General features: G+C 40.9%; 1 protein-coding gene across 3 annotated transcripts in view; it reads left to right on the top strand.

Annotated features, from left to right (window-relative positions):
• katnip (katanin interacting protein) overlaps nt 1-19,351 on the top strand; it is a 152,760-nt gene that overhangs the window by 65,298 nt on the left and 68,111 nt on the right. For all 3 annotated transcript variants that reach the window (XM_087997997.1, XM_043711164.2, XM_043711166.2), the window contains exons 13-14: nt 12,794-13,018; nt 15,167-15,304. In XM_087997997.1, the coding sequence (XP_087854123.1) occupies nt 12,794-13,018; nt 15,167-15,304 (363 nt within the window). The remainder of the gene's footprint in view (nt 1-12,793; nt 13,019-15,166; nt 15,305-19,351) is intronic.

The following is a 19,351-nucleotide window of genomic DNA, read 5'->3' on the forward strand; positions in this document are numbered from 1 at the left end:
AGTTTACAGTGTGATCACCTCAGCAATGACCCCTAAGGTACTCCACTAGTCACAGGGCCTCCAGTCTGACAAACATTCTTCCACTATTACTCTCTGCTTCCTACCATCAAGCCATCAAGTGATTTGTCACTGCTATTATTTTAGCTTCTTGTGTCCAATTCCAATTAAAGTAACATTATTTCAAAAACAGTAGCCATTAAAACAGTGCATTACCTAAAAACTGTCAGATCATAACTGCACAATCGTGACAGGCAGTCAGAGGGTGCTGTGCAGGAGAACACTAGGGAGGTGAGAGAGCGATGGCAGGCAGCTGAGAATTGAAGAATATTCATTTTGTCAGATCTCCTTGAGATCATTGATCTTTTCTGGCACTGAATCTGGTTCCTGGACATTGCAATCTGGCTACTGACAGGCTCAGCAAATTAAAGCGAGGTAGTTTTGTGAAACTGACAGACCTCCTCTTACCATCCTCACTGCTTGAACCAACAGCTATGGCGAAGAGTCTGAGAACTGAGCTAAGGTCTCCTATTCCCTATCTTGCATTCATGCTTCCCCCCCCACCCCCTGCTTCCCACTGTTGTTCTCTGAATGGCGTTGCTATTTGAATTACCACCATGGTCCCTTTAAGAAATCCTTAATTGCTGTGTTGGATGTATAACACCGCCCCCAGCCTCCTCAATTGGCCTGGGAACTCAGAAGCAGATGGTATTTAGTTTGCCCTGTAAAAGATCCAAGATTGGGCTTGCAAATCAGCGAATCTTGTTCCTGCCCCAGGTGCAAAGGTAGGAAAATTCAACCTACATATTCTCAATCATTTGGAGAAAAGAAATGTTCAGGCATCTGATTAATTATTACATGTTGTGGAACTACAGCTTTGAACAAAAGAAAATTTAGGTAATTTCATGAATTAATTTAATTTTCCTTGGCTGTCTGATGAGTAGAAGTATATTGTGATGTTTTTTAAATTAGTAGGTTGTTTCCGATTATGAATAATTGAAGCATTCCGAGTCTTATCGTCGAGAGAATATTTCTTGAGATAGGATTTCGTAGACGCTCCCCTCAATCGTGAACTAGAAACAGGACTTTGAATTATGTAGATATTGTTCTTTGCCAGGAAATACCCGACTAAATCAGAATCTCATTGGAAGATGTAATTTGTAACTTATTGCCTGAAAGTGGTTTTTAGAGAGACTTTAAAGCTATTTGTGATGTTTACTCTGAAACCCAAATACTTTGGAGGAATTTCTTTATTGCTGCACACACAACTTACTGCTCCATTCAATAACACTCCGACTCTCCTCCAGGTTAGCCCTTCTTTAAAAATTACTTTGTGAAGCAGTTGGGAGTTGACTCCAGATATCCTGGCCTGAAGATGGGAGTTATTACCCCTTATCCCTTAGTATTTGTTTAAATCAGCTGTTTGGATGTGTTATGATACACTGCCCTAGCAAGTAGAACTTGAATCTGGATCTTCTGACACTACCACCACTCCAGAAAACCCCCCTTGCGTAAATGCTAATAATTATTTTAATCAACCGATTTGGACACACAATGACACATATCTGGACAGGTGGGACTTTAGCTCTAATCCTCTGGTTCAGAAGGAAAAATACTACCACTGCACAACCAAACTCTTCAGAACTTTCTTTTCTTAATCAACCTGTTCAGATATGTTATGACGCACCTTTGGTGGAACCTTGGAGGGCACCTTTTCCAAAGGCAGGGACATTATAACTGTGTGACTTAGTTATTTTAATCAACCTAGAATCCAGGCCTCCTCGTCCACAAATTGGGAAGCTATCACTGCATCACAAGAGCGCTTGTTTTCTTAAGTGGAGAAAGTTTGTGAGTGATAGAAGGTTGGGATAGCGGACTAACTGGACATATTATGACACATCTCCAAGGTAAGTGGGACTTGAAGCCAGACCTTCTGGCCAGAGGTAGTGTCATTACCAGTGCATCACAGTAGCCCTTCTTGTGCACCATAGTTTAAAAAAAGTCTTCTGACCAACCTATTTAGAGATGTTATAACAGACTTCTAGGTTTATGTAGCTGATGTACCTGACTACTTCACGTGCAGGAAGTGTGTCCAGCTGCAGTTTTTGTTAGACCGCATCACAGCTCTGGAGCTGTGATGGACTCACTTTGGAGCATACACGATGCTGAGGGGGTTGTGGATAGCATGTTCAGCAAATTGGTCACACCGCAGATTCTGATTTTTGAGGGAGAAAGGCAATGTGTGACCAAAAGGCAGAGAAAGAGCAGGAGAGCCGTGGAGATGTCCCCTATGGTCATCTCCCTCTAAATCAGGTATACAGTTTTGGATACTGTTGGGGGAGGTGGCTCACCAGGGGAAGGCAGCAGTAGCCAGGTTCATGGCACTCTGGTTGGCTCTGCTGCACAGAAGGGCAGAAAAAGAGTGGAAGGGCTATAGTGATAGGGGATTCAATTGTAAGGGGAGTAGATAGGCGGATCTGTGGTCAAAAGCAAGACTCTCGAATGGTTTGTTGCCTCCCAGGTACACAGGTCAGGGTTGTCTCAAATCGGCTGCAGAACATACTGAAGAGGGAGGGTGAACAGCCAGCTGTTATGATGCATATAGGCACCGATGATATAGGTAAAAAAAACGGGCTGAGGTCCTACAAGCAGAACTTAGGGAGTTAGGAACCACGTTAAAAAGTAGGACCTCAGTGGTGGTAATCTCAGGATTGCTACCAGTGCCACGTGGTGGTCAGAGTAGAAATGAAAGAGTAGGTAGGATGAATGCGTGGCTTGAGAGATGGTGCAGGAGGGAGGGGTTCAGATTTTTGCGACATTGGGACCAAGTCTGGGGGAGGTGGGACTATTACAAATTGGAAAGTCTACACCTGGGAAGGACTGGAACCAATGTCCTTGAGGGTGCTTTTGCTAATGCTGTTGGGAAGGGTTTAAACTCTGGATGTAGGTATGCTCGTTAGGCTGAAAGGCTCATTTCCAGAGTTTCGTCACCTTACTCATTAACATCTTCAGTGGGCCTCAGGCGAAGCACTGCTGACAATTCCTGCTTTCTATTTATATGTTTGGGTTTCTTTGGGTTGGTGATGTCATTTCCTGTGGTGAAGTCACTTCCTGTTCTTTTTCTCAGGGGATGGGAGATGGGGTCTAATTTGATGTGATGTTGATAGAATTCTATTGGAATGCCATGCTTCTAGGAATTCTCATGTGTGTCTTTGTTTGGCTTGTCCTAAAATGGATGCGTTGTCCCAGTCGAAGTGGTGTCTTTCCTTATCTGTATGTAAGGATACTAGTGAGAGAGCATCATGTAGTTTAGTGGCTAGTTGGTGTTCATGTATCCTGGTGGCTAGTTTTCTGCCTGTTTGTCCAATGTAGTGTTTATTACAGACCTTACATGGTATTTTGTAAATGTCATTAGTTTTGCTTGTTGTCTGTACAGGGTCTTTCAAGTTCAATCGCTGCTCTTTTAGTATTTTGGTGGGTTTATGGGCTACCATGATGCCAAGGGGTCTGAGTAGTCTGGCAGTCATTTCTGAGATACAAAGAACAAAGAAAATTTACAGCCCACGAACAGGCCCTTCAGCCCTCCAAGCCTGAGCCGATCCAAATGTACTGCCTAAACCTGTCGGTCAATTCCTAAGCATCTGTATCCCTCTGCTCCCCACCTACTCATGCATCTGTCCAGACTCATCTTAAATGAATCTACCGTACCTGTCTCTACCACATCCGCTGGCAACGCGTTCCAAACTCCCACCACTCTCTGTGTGAAGTACTTACCGCGCGTATCCCTCTTAAACTTTCCACCTCTCACTTTGAAAGCATGACCTCTCTTATTGAATCCTTCACCCTGGGAAAAAGCATGTCTCTATCCACCCTGTCTATACTGTTCATGATTTTGTAAACCTCAATCAGGTCCCCCCTCAATCTCCTTTTTTCTAATGAAAATAAACCTAACCTACTCTCTTCATAGCTAGCACCTTCCATACCAGGCAACATCCTCGTAAACCTTCTCTGTACTCTCTCCAAAGCGTCCACATCCTTTTGGTAATGTGGCACCCAGAACTGTACACAGTATTCTAAATGCGGCTGAACCAATGTCTTGTACAATTTTAACATGACTTGCCAGCTCTTACACTCAATACCCCGTCCGATGAAGGCAAGCATACTATATGCCTTCTTGACCACTCTACCCACCTGTGCAGCAACCTTCAGAGTACAATGGACCTGCACTCCCAGATCTCTCTGCCCATCAACTTTTCCCAAGGCTCTTCCATTCATTGTATAATTCGCTCTAGAATTAGTCTTGCCTAAATGCATCAACTCACATTTGTCTGGATTGAAAGCCATCTGCCACTTTTCCGCCCAACTCTCCAGTCTATGTATATCCTCCTGTATTCTCTGACAGTCCCTTATGCTTTCTGCCACTCCACCAATCTTTGTGTCATTGCAAAATTGCTGATCATACCAACAGTGCCCTCTTCTAGATGATTTATGTAAATTACAAACAACAGTGGCCCCAACACTGACCCCTGTGGAACACCACTGGTCACCTTTCTCCATTTTGAGAAACTCCCTTGAACTACTACTCTCTGTCTCCTGTTGCTCAACCAGTTCCTTATCCACCTGCTAGAATACCCTGCACACCATGAGACTTCACCTTTCTCCATTAGTCTACAATGGGGAACCTTATCAAATGCCTTACTAAAGTCCATGTATGTGACATCAACAGCCACTCCTTCATCTAAAACTTGGTCACTTCCTCAAAGAACTCTATCAAGTTGGTAAGACACGATTTCCCCCGCACGTTGTCCATCACCGATAAGCTCATTCTTTTCCAAATATAAATAGATCCTATCTCTCAGTACCCTCTCCAGCAACTTCCCCATCACCAACGTCAGGCTCACTGGTCTGTAGTTACCCGGAATATCCCTACTATCCTTCTTGTACAGGGGGACAACATGAGCAACCTTCCAGTCCTCCGGCACCTCACCTGTATTTAAGGATGCCACAAAGATATCAGTCAGAGCCCCAGCTATTTCCTCTCTCGTCTCCCTCAGCAACCTGGGATAGATCCCACCCGGTGCTGGGGATTTGTCCACCTTAATAACCTCTAGCATACCCAACACATCTTCCCTGCTTATGCCAACGTGATCCAGACTAATCAAACTTCAATCTCTAATCTCAAGATTCATCATGTTCCTCTCCTCAGTGAACACTGAGGCAAAATACTCATTCAGACTCTCACCCATTCTCTCAGGTTCGGCACACAGCCTGCCTTCATTATCTTTTAGTGGACCAATCCTTTCTCTAGTTACCCGCTTGCTTCTTATATAAGAATTAAACGCTTTGGAATTTTCCTTAATTCTGCTAGCTAAAGCTATTTTATGACCCCTTTTAGTCTGCTTGATTCCTTGTTTAAGATTTTCCTACTCTTCCGATATTCCTCCAGGGCCTGTTCTTCTCAGCTGCCTCAACCTTATGTACGCTTCCCTTTTCCTCTTGGCGAGTCGTACAATTTCTCCTGTCATCCACGGTTCACGAATCTTGCCCTTCCTATCCTTTGCCTTCAACGGGACATGGCTATCCTGCACTGCCGTTAACCTATCTTTGAAATCCTCCCACATCTAAAATGTGGATGTCTTTGATGTAGGGGAGAGTGGCTAGGGTTTCTGGACGTGTTTTGTCTGTTTATTTGGGTGTGTTGCTGAGAAATCGGTGGACTGTGTTCATTGGAATCTTTTTGAATACACAGTATAGGTGATTTTCCTCTGCTCTGCGTAGTTCCTCTGTGCTGCAGTGTGTGTTAGCTTGTTGAAGTAAATTTCTGAGACAGCTTCATATGTGAATGTTGGGATGATTGCTTCTGTAGTTCAATATGGTCCGTATGTGTTGTTTTCCTGTAGACGCTGGTTTGAAGTTTCCCGTTGGCTGTTGGCTCAACTGTGACATTGAGGAATGGCAGTTTGTTGTTGTTTTGAAAGACCCTAAACTGACGAAAAGCGAAACTAACGTCATTTACAAAATACCATGCAAAGACTGTGACAAACACTACATTGGACAAACAGGCAGAAAATTAGCCACCAGGATACATGAACACCAACTAGCCACAAAACAACATGATCCTCTCTCACTAGTATCCTTACATACAGACAAGAAAGGACACCGCTTCGACTGGCACAACACATCCATCCTAGGACAAGCCAAACAAAGATACACACACGAGAATTCCTAGAAGCATGGCATTCCTATCATCCCCATAGAAAAAGAACAGGAAGTGACTTAACCATGGGAAATGACATCATCAACCCAAAGAAACCCAAACATATAAATAGAAAGCAGAAATTATCAGCAGTGCTTCGCCTAAAGCCCACTGAAGATGTTATCTAGTAGGGTGATGAAACATCTGGAAGTGAACCTTTCAGCTCAGTGAGCAAACCTACATCCAGAACCTCAACCTGAGCTACAAATCTTCTCAAAACTCACTAAGGGTTTAAACTAATGTGGCAGGGGTATGGGAACCAAATGGTTCGTGGACAGGAAGGAGGTAGTAATTAAAGCCTGTAAAGATCTGGATAATTAAATTAGCGTGACTAAGGGGGAAAGTAGGCAGGGAGCAGATGATGAACGCAAAGGAACTGGTGGTCTGAGGTGCATTTGTTTGAATACAATTTGTTGGAATATAGTAGGTAAGGCAGATGTACTTAGGGCTTGGATTAGTACCTGGGAGTACGATGTTATTGCTATTACTGAGACTTGGTTGAGGGAACGGCATGATTGGCAACTAAATATTCCAGGATATTGATGCTTCAGGTGGGATAGAGGGGGAGGTAAAATGGGTGGAGGAGTTGCATTACTGATCAGAGAGGATATCACAGCTGTGCTGAAGGAGGGAACTATGGAGGACTTGAGCAGTGAGGCAATATGGGCAGAGCTCAGAAATAGGAAAGGTGCGGTAACAATGTTGAGGCTGTGCTACAGGTCTCCCAACAGCGAGAATGAGATAAAGATACAAATATGTAAACAGATTATGGAAAGATGTAGGAGCAACAGTGTGGTGGTGATAGGAGATATTAATTTTCCCAACGTTGACTGGAATTCACTTAGTGTTAAAGGTCTAGATATAGCAGAATTTATAAGGAGCATTCAGGAGGGATTTCTAGAGCAGTATGTAAATAGTCCAACTCGGGAAGGAGCCATACTAGACCTGGTGTTGGGGAATGAGCCCGGCCAGGTGGTTGAAGTTTCAGTAGGGGATTACTTTGGGAATAGTGATCACAAATTCCGTAAGTTTCAGAATACTCATGGACAAAGACGAGAGTGGTCCTAAAAGAAGAGGGATAAACTGGGGGAAGGCCAACTATACCAAAATTCAGCAGGAGCTGGAGAATGTGAATTGGGAGCAGCTGTTTGAAAGTAAATCCACATTTGTTATGTGGGAGGCTTTTAAAGAGAAGTTTATTAGAGTTCAGGAGATATATGTTCCTGTGAAAATGAGGGATAGAAATGGCAAGATTATGGAACCATGTGAAATTGTGAGAAGACCGAAGAGGAAAAGGGAAGCATACATAAGGTCTGGGTGACTGAAGACAGACAAAGCTTTGGAAGAATATCGAGAATGCAGGACCATTCTGAAACGAGGAATTAAAAGGCCTAAAAGGGGTCTGTGATATCTTTAGCAAACAGGGTTAAGGAAAATCTCAAAGCCTTTTATTTGTTTATAAGGAGCAAGAGGGTAACTAGAGAATGGATTGGCCCACTCAAGGACAAAGAAGGAGAGTTATGCGTGGAGTCAGAGAGAGAGGGACATGACGAATGTTGAGGTTCGGGATAGATGTTTGATTACTCTAGCTCAAGTCGGCATAAGAAGGGAGGAAGTGTTGGGTGTTCTAAAAGGCACTAAGGTGGACAAGTCCCCATGTCCGAATGGGATGTATCCCAGGTTACTGAGGGAAGTGATGGAGGAAATAACTGGGGCCTTAGCAAAAAGGATAGGGGACTGTCAAAGAATACAGGAGCATTTAGATAGACTGGAGAGTTGGATGGAGAAGTGGCAGGTGGAGTTCAATCCAGGCAAATGTGAGGTGATGCATTTTGGGAAGTCTAATTGTAAAGCGAACTATACTGTATAAGGAAGAGCCTTGGGAAAAGTTGATGAGCAGAGAGATCTGGGAGTTCAGGTCCATTATACCCTGAAGGTGGCTGCATAGATAGATAGAGTGGTCAAGAAGGCATATAATATGCTTGCCTTCATTGGATGGGGTATTGAGCATAAGAGTTGGCAGGTCATGTTAAAATTGTACAAGACATTGGTTCGGCCACATTTAGAATACTGTGTACAGTTCTGATCGCCACATTACCAAAAGGATGTAGGCACTTTGGAGAGGGTGCAGAGAAGGTTTACGAGGATGTTGCCTGGTATGGAAGGTGCTAGCTCTGAAGAGAGGTTGAGTAGGTTAGGTTTATTTTCATTAGCAAAAAAGGAGATTGAAGGGGGGACTGATTGAGGTCTACAAAATCATGAAGGGTATAGACAAGGTAGATAGAGATAAGCTTTTTCCCAGGGTGAGGGATTCAATAATGAGAGGTCACACATTCAAGGTGACAGGCAAAACGTTTAAGGGGGATACACAAGGAAAGTACACAGAGGGTAGTAGGTGCCTGGAACAGATTGCCAGCAGAGGTGGTAGAGGCAGGCACGATAGATTCGTTTAAGGTGCGTCTGGACAGATGCATGTGTAGATGGGGAACTGAGGGGTACAGATCCTTAGCAATTGGGTGATAGGTTTAGACAGTGGATTTGAATCAGCTCAGGCTTGGAGGGCCGAAGGGCCTGTTCCTGGGCTGTAAATTTTCTTTGTTCGTTGTTCTTATATCTTTGCAGCATCCTTGAACATGGATGAAGTCCCGGAGGATTGGAGAAATGCTACTGTCCCCTTGTTTAAGGAGGGTAGCAGGGATAATCCACGTAATTATAGACTGGTGAGCCTGACATCAGTGGTAGGGAAGCTGCTGGAGAAGATATTGACGGATAGGATCTATCCCCATTTGGAAGAAAATGGGCTTATCAGTGATAGTCAACATGGTTTTGTGCAGGGAAGGTCATGTCTTAACAACTTAATAGAATTCTTTGAGGAAGTGACAAAGTTGATTAATAAGGAAAGGGATGTAGATAGCATATACATGGACTTCAGTAAGGCGTTTGATAAGGTTTCCCATGGTAGGCTGATGGGGAAGTTGAAGTCGCAAGGGGTTAGGGTATACTGAAGAATTCCTGAAGAAGGGCTTATGCCCGAAACGTCGATTCTCCTGTTCCTTGGATGCTGCCTGACCTGCTGCGCTTTTCCAGCAACACATTTTCAGTTAGGGTATACTAGCTAGATGGATAAAGAACTGACAGGCAACAGGAGGCAGAGAGTAGGAGTGGAAGGGAGTTCCGCAAAATGGAGACCTGTGACCAGTGGTGTTCCACAGGGATCCGTGCTGGGACCACTGTTGTTTGTAATTTATGTAAATAATCTGGAGGAAGGTATAGGTGGTATGATTAGCAAGTTTGCAGGTGACACTAAGATTAGTGGAGTAGTAGCTAGTGAAGGGGACTGTCAGAGAAAATAGATAGATTGGAGAGTTGGACAGAAAAATGGCAGATGGAGTTCAATCCGGACAAATGCGAGGTGATGCATTTTGGAAGATCCAGTTCAAGAGCAAGCTAAACAGTAAGTGGAAAACCCCTGGAGAAAATTGATGTACAGAGAGATATGAATGTTCAGATCTATTGTTTCCTGAAGGTGGCAACGCAGGTCAGTAAAGTGGTCAAGAAAGCATACGGCATACTTTCCTTCATCGAACGGTAAATTGAATACAAGAGTTGGCAGGTAATTTCATCAGTTGTATAGGACTTTAGTTCGGCCACATTTGGAATACTGCATATAGTTCTGGTCGCCACATTCCTAAAAGGATATGGATGCTTTGGAGAGGGTGGAGAGGAGGTTCACCAGGATGTTTTCTGGTATGGAGGGCACTAGCCGTGAGGAGAGGTTGAGTAGATTAGGATTATTTTCATTTGAAACATGGAGGGGGGACTTGATTGAGGTCTACAAAATCATGAGAAGTGCAGATAGGGTGGATCACAAGGAGCTTTTTTCCCCAGAATGGGGGACTCAATTACTAGGGGTCACGAGTTCAGAGTGAAAGGGGAAACATTTAGGGGAGATATGCATGGAAAGTTCTTTATGTAGAGGGTGGTGGGGGCCTGGAATGCATTGCCAGTGGAGGTGGTAGAGCCAGACACGATAGCGTCATTTAAGATGAATCTAGATAGGTACATGAATGGGCAGGGAGCAAAGGGAAACAGACCCTTAGAAAATAGACAATAGGTTTAGATAGAGGACCTGGATCAGCGCAGGCTTGGAGGGCCAAAGGGCCTATTCCTTTGCTGTAATTTTCTTTGTTGTTTTTCTTCTTTGGAGCAGGTGGGACTTGAACTTAGGACACTACAACTGAGCCACAGAGCCCAGTTTATATACCTGCTTGTATAGTTAACTAAATAATAGCCAACATTCACTCACTCGTTACTGTTGGTTTATGTATTTGAAATTTATTAACTGATTCTGATACTATGTAGCAATATGACATGGGAATTCTTCAGGATAATGCTCTGAAACTCCTTTAAAAAAGGAATTTCTTTTCGAGTCATGGAATCATACACCAAGGAACAGACCCTTCTGTCCAACCAGTCCATGCCAACCACAATCCAAAACTAAACGAGTACCACCTGCATAAACTTGGCCTATATCCCACCAAACATTTCTTATTCATGTACTTATTCAAATGTCTTTTAAATATTGTAACAGTACCCACATCCACCACTTTCTCTGGAAGTTCATTCCACGCACAGACTACTCTCTGTGTAAAACAAAATTGGTGCTCATCTATTTTTAAAATCTTTCTCCTCTCACCTTAAAAATATGCCCCCTAATTTTCTCCCCTCGGGGGGAGAAAACGCCTGCTATTCGCCTTATCTGTACTCCTCATGAAACCCCTATAAGGTCACCCCTCAACCTCCTACCCTCCAGTGAAAAAAGTCCCAGTCTCTCTGTATAACTCAAGCCCTCCATTCCCGAGAACTTCCCGATAAATCTCTTCTGAGCCCTCTCCAGCTTTATAATATTCTTCCTAAAGCAGGGCAACCAGAACTGGACATAGTATCTAGAAGAGGCCCCGCCAACATCCCGTACAACCTCAACATAACTGGCAATGTATCATTTGTCCTCTTATTGTCCTCTCATCATGTGAACTTTCTGATATTTGTGTGCAAAATCATACGAACTCCCTAACAGTAATGTTTGGTAATTTCTCACCATTTTCAACTGGAACATTGTTTTTTTTCTATTCTTCTTACAAACTTGCATCATATTTAATCATATTATATTCCATTTGCCAATGTTTTAAATATAATTCACATGATATAGACAGCAAAGTATACTATAGGGTGGGATGATACAAACTTTGTTGTATTAAGTAGCTTTATGTTGCAATGTTATGATATGCAGTAAGAAAATTGCCCTCCCTCAGGAGGGTCTGAAAGTGTGGACTGGATAGTGAGCAGATTTTGACATGTCACTGAGTTAGTTTGGAAATTTTTACCCAAATAGACAAATCTCCACATTATATTCCGTCTGCAAATGGCTTTCACACTCAGTAAACCTGCCCATGCCTATTTACAGCCTCTTTGGCTGAAGCCAAAGCTTTCTCTCCCACCCAACATGAGTCTTTTCAGTGAACCTGGGGACGTTGCACAGAAACATAGAAGATGGAGTAGGGCCATTCAACCCCTTAAGCTTGCCCCGCCAATCAATACCATGAAGGCTGATCATAAAGCTCAGTTCCCTAATCCCATCCTCCTCCTATATTCCTTGATCCTTTTAGGCACAAAGGCGAAATCTAGGTTGTGCATGCCAAAGGCAAATAATAAGATTGTGTATGAAAGTCGTCTTGACCAATCTGCCAACCTGTCCTGCTGCCTTTTACGATCTGTCGACATGTATTCCAAGACTCCCTTGTCCTTTTACACTTCAAAACACTATTTGAGATTCTCCTACATATCTGATTTCTCCACCCCATCCCTTAAATTTGATGTAGTCCAATTCCAGACATTTGAATTGAAAACATATGGAGAACATTGTTAAATTTAGATGAACATCCTTTTACTGCCACAATCTTTATAGCAGTTAATATTTTAAACTAGGCGACAGCAAATATTTATATATATTTTCTTCACAAAGTGCAACTAGAAAAGAACTTACATTTATAACTCACCATTTAGAAGCTTGGAAATGCAAAGCCGGTTACTTTTACTTTTTGAAGTGTGTTCACTATTGTTCTCCGGGCAGACGTCGTCATCAGTTTTCATGCGGCAGGATTCCACAAACAACTCTCTTGATGATATCGGTCGAGAAATAAATATTTCAGAACATTGGATGAATCACCCTGCTCCTCTTTGAATAACACCAAAAATATTTTATGCCCACTTAAATAGTTAAAGCCCCATCTGAATGGCACTCCTTTCAATAATGCAATCCTCCCTCAGAACTGCACTGAAGTGTCGGTCCAGAGACCAAGAAATAAATATTGTAGTAAATCAAAAATGGATATGAACAGCTGTTCTCTAGTTTCCAGATTTGCAATAATCCAAACAATTTTTTATTTCTTTTCTATATACGGAAAGTTTGTAAACGTCCAAAATCTGATAGAGTACCATAATTTTCAATTTTTAACATATGCAACTTCAACTTTTTAATAGACTCAACAGAGTAATGGCACGTCGGGCAATACATTGGTGAAGGACATAATTTATGTCACACTGGAAATTTTGTCAAACTGGGGCAACATTGACAAAGTCGGCTTAACAGAAGTACAATTTTTTGATCTAAAACATCAGAAGATTTTTGTTTCTCCACATGATGTTGATGTCAGAAATGCTCACAGTCCTGGGAATTTGAATCGTTTAGTGAATGGAAAGACAAAGGTAAGCTAAGTTGATCTGTAAACACAAAGGTATTCCGTGAGAAAGTTGCTTTCTAACTATGTTATGTAAATAAATTATCTTTAATTCCAATGATATAAATAACTGCTCATTTACATATGTTGAAAAGCTAAACCTAATTGTCAAATTAGATTTTCATGTTTAAAATGTGTTGTTTTCTCACTTCCAAATTGAATTACATGTTAACAATCTGAAGATTAAATAAAAAGTGAGGTGAAATACATTTTAAATAACTGGCTGCTCCACAATACCAGCCTCCACAAGAAATTGTTTCACTCCCTTTCTGTTATGGAGTCTCATGGCTTTCAATGTACAATATTTGGTTTTTCAGTAAATGTAACAGAATGCTCACTACTTGGCTGGGTGGATGCAGCTGAAACAACACTGAAGAAGCTCATCACCATTCAGATCAGAGCCACCTGCTGGAGTAGAACTTGATCCACCACTTTCAACTTTTACTGCCTTCACCATCGATACATGGTGGCTACAGCATTAGATGCAGTAAAATATCTCACTAAGAAACTTTGACAGCACTTTCCAAACATCTGACCTCTAACATCTAGAACCACAAACAGTAGGCAATGAAAGGGAACACCACCACCGCCAAACCATATACGACCCTGGTTTGGAACTATGTTGCCATTCCTCTGCTATCACTGGGTCATAATCTTGGAACTCCCTTCTTAACTGTGGTTGTCTGTACACCATATGGACTGTGGTGGTTCAAATAGGCAGCTCACCACCACCTCATGGGAGGATAGGCAAGGGCAATTAATGCTGGCTCAGCAAGTGATGCCAACATCTTACAAAGGAATGAATAAATAACTAATTAAATAAATACAAACAAAATGAGAAGTGAATTATAAAGAGTATCCCCATACTGTCAATAGAATATTTCCAAATCAGGAGAACTGGCAGTACATGATCTTTTTATTCATTACTCATGCATACTCCATAAAAATGAGAATATTTCTACTTAAGGCTATTAATTAGTATGCATCTGATCTGCGGTTCATAATGTCCTTCACCTCTCTAGTGGTGGTCAGCCCAAAAGCAGGTCCTCTGTTCATTTCTCCATGTCTCATGTTCCTGACCTTTTCTACATAGTTGCTCATATCCTCCCATTTTCAATTTCAATGAGTAATATAACTAGGGCAAAGAGTACTAGAGACTTTTCCCTATTGCCTTCCTCTGTGTCAAGTGCTTAAAAGAAAAACTGTCTCTCTTCCTGAACGATCCTCCATCTGCAAAGCCATTGTCCTTTAAAGTTTCTAGATTTTCCATCACAACCAATATTTGCTGATCTTGGCATTGGTCATGGGTTATAATCCTAAGCATAGGACTTTTGCCTAGGTGACAAAAATGAGGTCTTAAATAAGGCTTAAAAAAAACACACAACACCAGGTTATAGCTAGTGCTTTCGATTAAACCTGTTGGACTATAACCTGGTGTTGTGTGATTTTTAATTTGTACACCCCAGTCCAACACCACCATCTCCAAATCTTAAATAAGGCTGTCACCTTAATCAATCACCTATTAACTATAGTGCAGTTTCTTAAACTTTAATGTTTCTAAATCCCATTTTAAGATCCAAACGAAAGAAACAAATTCTAGAAGGTTCCATTACTCTTAAAAGCCTATATTTAACTTGTTCTGAAGCTGCCCACACCAAAGAAGGAGATATTAGCAGAAGGATTAAAAGCTTAGCCTAACAGGCAGGTTCAAACAAAGGTGTCCAAACGTTGAGAGAGCTGTTTTCTTTTATATTTTCTCTAGTTTTGGTCAGAACTAATAAGTATTAAATTGATTCACAAAGATAGGAAATATCTTTGGTAAAGTACTATGTTTTAGTTGTCTTCGACAAATATTAACTTGTTCTGAGCAATTTAAAATGCAGACTAGACTTTAGCAATATTCAAATTATAAGGTAGAATCATAGAATTAAGATGTCGTTTTTATGACAGCAATGTCCCATTGAAGTAATTGCCTATTGACATTCTATATTGGTTTCTACATTTCTTAATTTTTTTGTTTTTCATTTAATTATATTGATATTCTAAAAAAAAATCTGTTCTTCCCTCTGTGGCAATTAAGAAAAGCTTAACTCAATAACCTTTCCTCTTTCCACAGACCACGAAGGAGCGTCACATGTGGACGTGCCCCTTCCATCCACCTGTTCAGTTATATTTTGTTGTACGTAGCCCAATCAAATTGTGTCTCTTCGGTATTTCTAAGATCAAGATTTGGAATTATAATAGAAGCCTCAATGTGAGTTGCTTTTGTGTTTTCCTATTTTTATGCAGATTATAACAAGGTATGTCCTAGAAGGTAAACCTTTAAATAAGATTTACCAATTAAGAAGAATATATGGGTTTTCCTAAAATTGAATTGAATTGAATTGAATTTATTGTACCAAGGCACAGTGAAAAGCTTTGTCTTGCGAGCAGTACAGGTAGTTAAATAGCATAGGTAACTAAATAATAGGTAAACAGCGGCAAAAACAAAAATACAGGTACAGGTGAATGTTAAGAGTTTGAAAGTCCATTCAGTGTTATAACAACAGTAGGGTAGAAACTGTTTCGAAACCGGCTGGTGTGTGTGTTCAGGCTTCTGTACCTTCTCCCTGATGGTAGAGGTTTTAGAAAAGCATTGCCAGGGTGGGATAGATCTTTGAGAATACTGGTGGCCTTTCCTTGACAGTGGCCCCAGTAGATGGATTCAATAGATAGGAGGTTGGCCTCTGTGATTGTCCGGGGCCGAGTTCACCACTCTCTGTAACCATCTCCGATCTTGAATGGTACAGTTGTCATACCAGATAGTGATACATCCAGACAGAATGCTCTCGATGACGACCTATAAAAGTTGGCAAGGGCATTTGCCGTCTTGCCAAATTTTCTCAGCTGCCTGAGGAAGAAGAGACATTGTTGGGCCTTTGTAACCAGTGCATCCACATGAAGAGTCCAAGAAAGCTTGTTGTGGATGACCACTCTCAGGAGCTTGACACTCTCCACTCATTCCACCTCTGTGCTATTAATGTATAGGGGGTTAAGAGTAATATCCCGCTAAAAATAATTAGTATCAGGTGTTTGGTTGGGGAGGTGCACAAATTCTGTAATCTTTAAAACATGTAATTAGGACATGAGAACTAGGAGCAGGAGTAGGCCATCTGTCCCTTCAAGCCTGCTCTGCCATTCAATAGGATCATGGCTGATCTTTTCATGGACTCAGCTCCACTTACCCGCCCTGTCACCATAATCCTTAATTCCTTTATTGTTTAAAAAAAATCTATTTTACCTTTAAAAACGTTTACTGAAGTAGTGTCAACTACTTCACTGGGCAGGGAATTTTTCACCCTCTGGGTGAAGAAGTTCCTTCTTAATTAAGTCTTAAATCTGCTCCCCCTAATTTTGAGGCTATGCCCTCTTGTCCTCGTTTCACCTGTTAGTGGAAACATCCTCTCTACTGCTGTCTTATCTATTCCCTTCATAATTTTGTATGTTTCTATAAGATCCCCCCTCATTCTTTTGAATTCCAATGAATATAATCCCAATCTGCTCAGTCCCTCCTCATAAGCCAATTCCCTCAACTCTGGAATCAACCAATTGAGCTTCCTCTGCACCCCCTCTAGTGCCATTACATCCTTTCTCAAGTAAGGAGACCAAGACTGCATGCAGTACTCCAGGTGTGGCCTTGTACAGCTGCAACATAACCTCCCTGCTTTTAAACTTGATTCCTTTAGCAATGTTGGGGAAAATTCCATTTGCCTTCCTAATTGGACCTGCAGTCTAACCCTCTGTGATTCATGTACAAGGACACCCACGTCCCTCTGCATAGTAGCATGCTGCGACTTTTTACCATTCAAATAATGATCCTTTTTACTGTTACTCCTGACTTCATATTTATTAACATTGTATTACATCTGCCAGACCTTTGCCCACTCACTCAATATATCTATGTTCCTCTGCAAAGTTTGACAGTCCTCTGCACACTTTGCTCTGTCACTCATCTTAGTGTCATCTGCAAACTTTGACACACTACACACTATGGTCCCCAACTCCAAATCATCTCTATAAATTGTGAATAATTGCAGTCCCAACACTGATCCGTGAGGCACGCCAATAGTTACTGATTACCAATCAGAACAGCATTCATTTGTCCCTACTCTTTGCTTCCTGTTGGTTAACCAATCCTCTATCCATGCTAATACTTTATGCATCTTTGTCTTATGCAGGAGCCTCTTCTGCAGCACCTTGTCAAAAGCCTTTTGGAAATCTAGGAACACCACATCTACTGTGTCCCCATTGTTCACCTTGCTCTGAATTTTTTCATAGAATTCCAAAAGATTAATTAAACATGACCTGCCCTTCATGAACCTGTGCTGCGTCTGCCTAATGGGACAATTTCTATCTAAATGCCTTGCTATTTTTTCCTTGATAATAGACTAAGCATCTTCCCCACTACAGAAGTTAAGCTAACTGGTCTATAATTCCCCATCTTTTGTCTACCTCCCTTTTTAAACAGTAGCGTTACATTTGCTGTTTTCCAATCTGCTGGAACAGCCCCAGAATCCAGTGAATTTTGGAAAATAACTACAAGTGCAGTTGCTATTTCTCCCACCGTCTCTTTTAGGACCCTGGGATGTATTCCATCAGGGCCAGGAGACTTGTCTCTCCTTAGCTCCATTAGCTTGCCCAACACTGCCTCTTCCATAATAATGATTGTTTCCAGATCCTCACCTACCTTTGTCTTTTTGTCAATTACCTGCATGTTATTAGTGTCCTCCATTGTGAAGGACAAAATACTTATTCAGTGCATCAGTCATTTCATCATATCCCATAACAAAATGCCCCTTCTCATCCTCTAAAGGACCAATATTTACTTTAGCCGCTCTTTTTCATTTTATATATTTATAGAAACTTTTGCTATCTGTCTTTATATTCTGTGCTAGTTTTTTTCTCATGTTCTATTTTACTTTTCGTTATAGCTCTTTTTGTGGCTTCCTGTTGACCTTCAAAGTTTTCCCAATCTTCTAGTTTCTTCAAGTTCTTAGGCCACTCTGTATGCCTTCTCTTTCAATTTGAAAGCCTCCCTTACTTCCTTAGACACCCTTGGCAGATTATGATTTTCTTATAATTCTTCCTTTTCACTGCAATATACTTCTGCTGAGCACTTTGAAAAATTGCTTTGAAAGTCCTCCACTACTCATCAACTGTCCCACCATAAAGTCTTTGTTTCCAGTCTACTGTGTAATGGAGTAATGAGAATTTTGACACTGTTTGCCTTACTATGGAACAGATAATAGAAAATCTCATAAGGCATTGAAGTTCAGCCAATTGACAGGATACATAAATGAGTAGAATGTAGAACGCCGGGAGATTAATGCAGTGGATTATTAAGCTTATCCTTACTTGCACTCCACCAATAATAGCAATAGAATGTGATATTGCTTATCCTGATCCGAGGAACTCGTGTGCAAAATAACATGTACAGCTTATTGGTGTCTTTGTGCTACGTTGAGAGACAAATGTTAAGTGTCTACAAAAGATATTTAAGAAATTAAGTCAAATAATCGTGGTATGTACTGTAGATTAGAACAAAGTTTAAACCTAACGGTGTTAAGTCTCTGACTTGCTTTTGTTACTTATTAGAATATTTAAGTTTCTGTTTATAAAATCAATTATAAAAAGAATTGAACATTTCTTTATGCTACTTTCTGTGGCTTCAAGAAGTTATAGGTTAGTAGGCATAGGAGTGAATTACACTTGAAAAATACAAATAAATTTAGATATTGTTTTTATCTCTAAACACAAAATACAATTCATAAAAGTAATGGAGAATATATTAAGTGCTTAAATAAAGTTATATTGCATTTCATATCTTGTCGCTATTAATGAACTCAGTACAAATTCACATTTGTAATAAAAAAGATCTCAAGTCAATTTTGTGGCTTCCAAACTTTTCTCTTCTAGATATTTATGTAAACATTTACAAAATTGAATACATATTCAGTGCAATGAATTCCTGATCTTAATGAGAGTCAGGTAGAATATGAAAACTTGTAGTCAGGTGACGAGGAGCCAACCTGTCTTGTCTAAATTTAGAACAGAGTCAAATTCTCAACCATACTAAAGTGTTGAGTAGGGTGAAGAATTTATTTTAAGTTTTCAGTTGCTTTCAGAAAATGTAAATAAAAAAAGGTGATAAAATGTGTCTTAATTGTAGCTATTAATCTGATTATGACATATTAAATTAAGATGAGACAATATGATGGTAGTGCTTAAAGCAATGAAGAATAGCAATAACTGACCAGCAGCA

This window comes from Chiloscyllium plagiosum, unplaced genomic scaffold (genome assembly GCF_037043375.1).
Source record: "Chiloscyllium plagiosum isolate Xiang-an unplaced genomic scaffold, Cpla_swu_hap1 HiC_scaffold_20, whole genome shotgun sequence".
Lineage (NCBI taxonomy): Eukaryota > Metazoa > Chordata > Chondrichthyes > Orectolobiformes > Hemiscylliidae > Chiloscyllium > Chiloscyllium plagiosum.